The sequence below is a fragment of the Chanos chanos genome, chromosome 4 (genome assembly GCF_902362185.1).
Source record: "Chanos chanos chromosome 4, fChaCha1.1, whole genome shotgun sequence".
Classification (NCBI taxonomy): domain Eukaryota; kingdom Metazoa; phylum Chordata; class Actinopteri; order Gonorynchiformes; family Chanidae; genus Chanos; species Chanos chanos.
In genome coordinates this window covers 1977000-1984499 of record NC_044498.1, presented here as the reverse complement: position 1 = coordinate 1984499, position 7500 = coordinate 1977000, and the positions used below count along the sequence as shown (strand labels likewise).

General features: G+C 46.4%; 1 protein-coding gene across 1 annotated transcript in view; it reads right to left on the bottom strand.

Annotated features, from left to right (window-relative positions):
• The window catches only part of tns3.2 (tensin 3, tandem duplicate 2), a 36879-nt gene that overhangs the window by 20971 nt on the left and 8408 nt on the right, over positions 1–7500 (bottom strand). The window contains exon 13 of the mRNA XM_030770751.1: positions 891–1886. Within this exon, the coding sequence (XP_030626611.1) occupies positions 891–1886 (996 nt within the window). The remainder of the gene's footprint in view (positions 1–890; positions 1887–7500) is intronic.

The following is a 7500-nucleotide window of genomic DNA, read 5'->3' as shown; positions in this document are numbered from 1 at the left end:
ACTAACCTTAACAACAGTACTCCTAGACCTTACAACAGTACACATAACCTTAACAACAGAACAACTAACCTTAACAACAATACACCTAGACCTAACAACAGAACAACTAACCTTAACAACAGAACTCCTAGACCTAACAACAGAACAACTAACCTTAGCAACGGAACTCGTAGACCTAACAACAGTACACCTATACCTAACAACAGAACAACTAAATCAAGTGACCAAGGCGACATGTGTGGCGGTGTTGAGTAACAGCCGAGGGTTTGATTTGAGAAGCAGTAGATTAAGTCCCTCTGTGTGTGTGTGTGTGTGTGTGTGTGCGTGTGTGTGTGTGTGTCTTACACAGCAGGAGCTGTTAGACTTTTCTGCGGCTGTTCTGTGGTCTCTGAGATCAGCAGACTGTCTGTATGACACAGGTGTGCAGGGCAGGAGAAACCTTCTCCTACACTGATACGGTTATATCATGTTTAAACAAAGAGCAGTCACAGAACAGTCATAGAGGCACTCTACAAACACTCAGGGTGAGAGCAGAATGTTTACACAAACGCAAACACACGCACACGCGCACACGCAAACACACGCACACACACACACTCACACACACACATGCACAGGCACACACACACATGCACAGACACACACACACGGATAAAAAGGTGAAACGTTGACAGGGCTTCATTTTCCTTAGCTGGTGCTGTCAGAGGCTACATACAGAAGGCCACTGTATAACTGTGTGGGTGTGGGTGTGTTTAAAAACAAAATTTCTCTCTTCTCTAATGTTGAACAGTTTTCCATGTTCCATCCAAGAAAAGCATCAAAGTCAAGTAAACAGACAATTTTTTAAAACTCTCTCAACTTTTTGGACATGAAAGGAGTAGTGCCCTTACCTGACTGGGCAGTGTTTCTCTGTCCATCCACACAGTGAATTCCATTGGTCTGGAGCGATGCAGAGCGGGTCATGTGACCTCGTGCGCGTGTGGGGACTGGTTCAAATTCAGGATCCAAATCCAAAATCAGCTGATTCAGTTGCTCGATCGACTGATCAATATCCGAGGCCAGGGAAGCAAGCTCCTCCTCTTTTTCTGCCTCTGACTCCAGCTGCGGAACCTGATTGGTTAGTTGTGTAACGCTGTGGCCGTGTAGCACCGCCTCATTTCTCTGTCCTAGCCTCTCAGGGGTGTGGTAGATGTTGGAATGGGCTGGGTCAGGCCGCTCTTGGCTTACTGGTGTGTCTGTCTTATATGTCCTCGTCACTGTTCTGTACGTGTGCACACTGGTTAATGTTACCTCTTGACCGGAGGTTTCGCTAGCGGCATAACACCTCCCAGGGTCCTCTGATTGGCTACAATTTTGATGGCTCCCACTGCCATCCAATGACAGTGAAGCAGGCAAATTCCGCGCTGAAGGCGTGTCTTTGGAGTTTGACGTCATGGCAACCTCTTTATCCAAAACTTCAGTTTTCTGCTCTGTGGGCGTGGCTTCACCATTGACATGATTATTACAAATTACATGGCCATGGGTGGTGTCAGAATGTTGGGACCCCTCTTCTGTCTCCTGTTCTACGTTTTGATTGGCTACAGTCAGTTCAGTCATTGTGCCCTCCAATGGAGGAAGATCTCTATCCAGCTGATCCAAAGGACGTGGCCTGTGTGACTGGACCAAGCTGTCCCCTGTCTGGAGCAGGGTCTTTTGCCCCTCCTCCCACTGAGGGGTGCTGGAGAAGCCAGAGGCGCTGCTCACAGAGCGGATGCAGTGTTCTGACCAGGGCTTGGTGGTGACTGGATCATGGACGACAGAGGCGGAGCTTGTTGTGACTGACAGCTGCGTCAAACGTGGCTGCTCAGCGTTCAGTGGGACATGGGTGGGGCTTTGGTCATGCTGAACTGAGGGGGAGGAGACAGGAAAATATGAGTCAGTTACCACGGAGACGCAGAGGTAGGGAACAGACGGTCCTGAGACCCCACTGCTACCCGCCCCCAGCCCTGTAAATGGGCTATGCCTTACTGCTGTGGGTCTAGACACATAATGTCAACACAGTCATGATAAATAGTAGACAATTTAGTCACCGTACACACACACACACACACACACTCACTCACACGCACACATGCACACACACAAACACACAAACACACACACACACAGACCCCAGACAGACATAATCTACATTGTTTTTCATTGTCACTCATGTGTAGTTAACCATGGCAGCTCAGGCCGAATCACACATCGATTGTACCTGATAACACACACACACACACACACACACGCACTGATAAACACTTACACACACATGCGCGCGCACACACACATACACAAATAAACACCCACCACACATGCATAGTCTCTCACACACTCTCCTCCCACACACAGAGCCCTGCGCACGCATGCATCCAGACAGGACTGATCCAGCCTGATAACACACACACACACACACACACACACACACACACACACACACGTGTTTATTATGAAACCACCTGCAGCATTACATATGCAGGCCCTGCGCGCACACACACACACACACACACACACACACTCACTCACTCACTAAGGACACAAATACACACACACACTCACACACACACACTCACACACACACACACACACACACAATCAAATGATAATCTATAGTTTTGTCAGGGTCTCGTCAACAAAAAAGCTAAGGGCTAAAACAGAGACCATCCATAAAAAAGTCTCATTAAGACATTAACAGGTGCTCACCCAGACTCTCTGTCCACTACCAAAATGAATGAGTCCAAGTCTCTCTCTGCCTGTCTGTCTGTCTCTCTCTCTGTGACCCTCCACCTGTCTCTCTGCCCCTCTCTCCATCTGTCTGTCTCTCTGACTGTGTTTCTCTCTCTCTCTGCCCCTCTCTGTCTCTCTCTCTCTCCATCTGTCTGTCTCTCTGACTGTGTTTCTCTCTCTCTCTGCCCCTCTCTGTCTCTCTCTCTCTCTATCTGTCTGTCTCTCTGACTGTGTTTCTCTCTCTCTCTGCCCCTCTCTGTCTCTCTCTCTCTCTATCTGTCTGTCTCTCCAAAGCCCTTATCCTTACTGTTGATTAAAGAGTCAACACCAGTGATGGAAACATAATGAGAGGAGTGTCAGTGTTCTGTGTTTGCTCAGTACTGGTACTGGTACTGGTACTGGTACTGTCCACTGTGTCCTGTGCTTTCATACAGTGGGCAGATAAGCAGTTTGTTTGGATCTCTCCCTATACTCACTTATGTGTGCACCAGTGACCATGAGTCTACAGAGGCCTAACCTGAAACACAGAACAGCAACGCAACTCCAAACCATGTCACACAAACCAGATGGAGAGAGAAGAAGACTTCTCACACACACACGCACACACACACACACAGAGTAGGTCAAAGGCATCTGGCTCGGCCTCTAATTTAATCTTGATCCTACAGATCTCTTCATTTTCCTGTGGGCACACACACAGTGATCACCCACTGTCGTCAGTCTAACTTAACACCACTTCACCCACCACGTACAATACAGACGCGCTGTTCTACAGACGAAACATAGTCTGTCTCTCTCTCTTTTTCTCTCTCTCCTTCACACACACACATACATACACACATACACACTCACACACACAGACACACACACACAGACACACACACACACACAGGATTCAGTAAAGCAGTAATGCATAGCCTCTTTTCTCTCAGGAGGCTGAAATTCCAAATACCAACTATGATACAATCCCACAGCTGGTCTGACCCCCCCCCCCCAACACACACACACACACACACACACACATACACACACACAAAGCCCCAGTTCAAAACCCATCCCCCTTTTCCTCTAACTATAAGAGAAAAACATCCTCACAAAATTCACACAAACTGAAACTTGGCCAAATCAACCTTGACCAGAAACACAGCAGCATGTTAGTCCTGATATAGATCAGCAGGCATGAAACATCATGGCCTTAAACCGTAAAAAGACCCTAACAACACAACACCACACAATCACAGTGCAACACAACAACCACTCCAAAAACATCACCAACAACCACACTCACCACAACTTCATCTCTTCATAACCCCCTCACCAACCCGCTCGACCCTCAACCAGTACAACCCCTAACAGACCAGCAGAGCTGAAAAACTGGAATGGTTTCACGTCAAGCCCTCATATACGAGGACGGATCAAAACAAACCAATAAAAGGGAGTCGCGTATTCCTCCGTCAGCCTGCTCTCAGTCAGTATTTCGACTTTCCATTCATTCCACAGAACTTCAGCTCATTACAGCCCCGCAGAGAAAAAACCCAACCCTTTTCACTCCGTTCACCTTTAAACATCAGTGAAGAGAACAAAAACAACAACTCCTAGTACGAGAGAGAGACAGAGGGAGAGAGAGAGAGAGAGGGAGAGAAGGAGAGAAGGAAAGAGAGAGAGAGAGAAAGAGAGAGTAATTAAGTTCTCACCATGTTATCCTCCTGGTGACTGCACTGTTTGTGTCCATTCTTTATCTCTTTCTCTCTTTCTATTCCTTCCTTTAACACACACACACTTTCTCTCCCTCTCCTTCTGTTACGCTCTCTCTCTCTCTCTCTCTCTCTCTCTCTGAGTGAACAGGCAGTCTACATTCTTTCCCATAAGGTGATAACAGCTCCCCTTGGTGTGTGTCTCTCTCTCTCTCTCTCTCTCTCTCTCTCTCTCTCTGTCCCCTCCTCCTTTTACTCCCTCTCTCTGTTGCCCTCTTTCCTTTTTTCCTTTACGCGCTTCTCACTCTGTGTTCTGCTCACTCTCTTTCTCTCTCTCTCTCTCTCTCTCTCTCTCTCTCTCTCTATCTCCCTCCCTCCCTCTCTTTCTCTCTCCCTCTCTCTCTCTCTCTCTCCCTCCCTCTACCTACAAACACAGGTAACCCTGTTAGGTGCCTCCGCTGATGGACTGGAGGATCTCGGCTACAGTAACATTATCCCTCTCAAAGCAGCCAACACTTCTGAGCACACGAGTTTGCACTACACACAAAACACACACACACACACACACACACACACACACATATGCAGACATACACGCACACACACATACACACACACACATATGCAGACATACACACACACACGCACTCGCACACACATGCAGACATACACACACACCAGACCTTGAGCTTTCCAAATATGGTCTGAAGAATGTAAACATGAGGGCGGGGCCTGAAGAGAGGAGAAGAGCGGTACAGTAAAAGAAGGTGGAAAAAGAGGAATCAAACAGAGAGGGAGAGAGAGAGAGAGAGAGAGAGAGAGATCATTTAAACACAAATACCTGATGCTGAAAGCAGCATTCACACAGAGGCCCATTCTACAAATCAGGTCTGTCAACACGGATATGACTTCATGATTTTGTGTGTGTGTGTGTGTGTGTGTGTGTGTGTGTGTGTGGGTGGGTGGGTGTGTGTCTGTGTGCATTTATGTATGTGTGTGTGTGTGTGTACTGTAAATCTGCCCTTTTTGGAGTGAGGCCAGATTGTTCTTTGACATGAGGTATCTAAATTACATGCCTGTTCAAAATGGAATTACACATCCAGATGTGACTCAGCCGTCAACCACCAGCCTGTTTATTGTGTTCACACACACACACACACACATACACAAATGTATACATACACACACACACACAAACACACATGCAGACATGCATATACACTCACACACAGATCCACACACTTACATACACATACACACTCGCACACACACGCACATGCATATACATTCACACACACACACACACACACACAAACACACACACAAACACACACACACAGCTGTTTGGTGTGTCTTTCTGGGAGAGTGTCGGTGAAAAACACAGAGGCCTTAAATATCCGGCCTGGCATTTCCCCTGTCTGGCACATGGCCTCACATCTCCAACTCTCAGCTCTATCTACACAGCTCCACACTCTCCCTCTGAATGCCCAAGTCAGCCTCTGCCTCAGAGCAGAGTGGAGCGACGGACAGACAGACAGACAGAGAGCTGGACCTGTGTGTGTTCAGTCTCTGTGTGTTATGTCAGTAGATATACAGACAGACAGACAGACAAAGAGCTGGACCTGTGTGTGTTCAGTGTCTGTGTGTTATGTAAGTAGATATGCAGACAGACAGACAGAAAGCTGAACCTGTGTGTGTTCAGTGTCTGTGTGTTATGTAAGTAGATATGCAGACAGACAGACAGAGAACTGAACCTGTGTGTGTTCAGTGTCTGTGTGTTATGTCAGTAGATATACAGACAGACAGACAGACAGAGAGCTGAACCTGTGTGTGTTCAGTGTCTGTGTGTTATGTCAGTAGATTGTGGGCCAAAGCTCTGAGCTGTTTGTGAGAGGCTTGGTCTGTAATCTTTTTCTGAAGTCTTCAATTATATTTTAACAGTGTGTGACAGCCTGTTTACAAATCCAGTCAACATTTAGTAAGTGTGTTAGAGTTCAGACCTTTGGTCCCAATTGTAGCAATACGGCGTCACGCATACTGTACGACTCAGACTCACCAGATCTGGATCTGTTTGTGTCTGAGTTATTTTGGGGCATATTGTGGAAACGTCCTTTAACACAAGCCTTTAAAACAAACATATAGTTTACGTTCCCTGTGTCTTTTCAGGCCAGACTGTGTCTGCAGTGGGGCATTTACTTCAACCATGGGAAAGTTTACACTTCATTTAAGTTCTGGGTGGGGATTATGGTAAATGCCATGGCAACGTGGAGGAAATGCGATGTGGTGTCATCCAGATATCCAGAGTCAGAGCGATCAGTCAGGACGATTATATGATCATGTGTTTTTGATGACACCCACTTTTATTAAGAGAACTGAAAATCAAGACCATACGTACTACGCCGACTATAAGTCAGAGTCTGTTTTTGTTGTTGTTTTTTTTTTAACAGTGTTGTTGGTGTAATCCCTGCTGGCGTAAGTGAACAGGCACCCTCCTGGTTTACATCCTGTCTGACTGACTGGTACCAATTTGTTTATATAGATGGTGAGTTCTCTGAGCACCATAAAGTAAAATATGGTGTTCCTCAAGGCTCAGTGCTTTGGCCACCGCGTTTCTCATTGTATATGCTGCCTCTTGGTAACATTACATGCAAACAGACAACAAACTTCTATTGTTATGCTGCTGACAGACAACTGCATATACCAGTCAAGCCCAGAAAACAGCTTAAAGGATATCAAAAGTTGGAAGACTTGTAATTTCCTCCTGTTAATTTCTGAAAAGACAGAGTAATTTTTCTCAGTCTTAAGGGTGTTAGAGGTGAGACAACTAATCACGCACATCACCGTGCTGTTTCCTCTGTTGTGCCTTCTGCATCTGTATCCATCCAAAGACAGGGGTGTTACTGTTATCGTTGAAGTGTGTATTGATACTGATGTTTGTATTCATGGAGGTTGGTACCAAAGTTTCTTTCTGTCTCAGTCCACGGGAGTTTTTCTGAGCCACTGTCACCCTGGGTTTGCTCATTGGGAGTATTATGGTCTAGTATCCTGTAAAGATGCT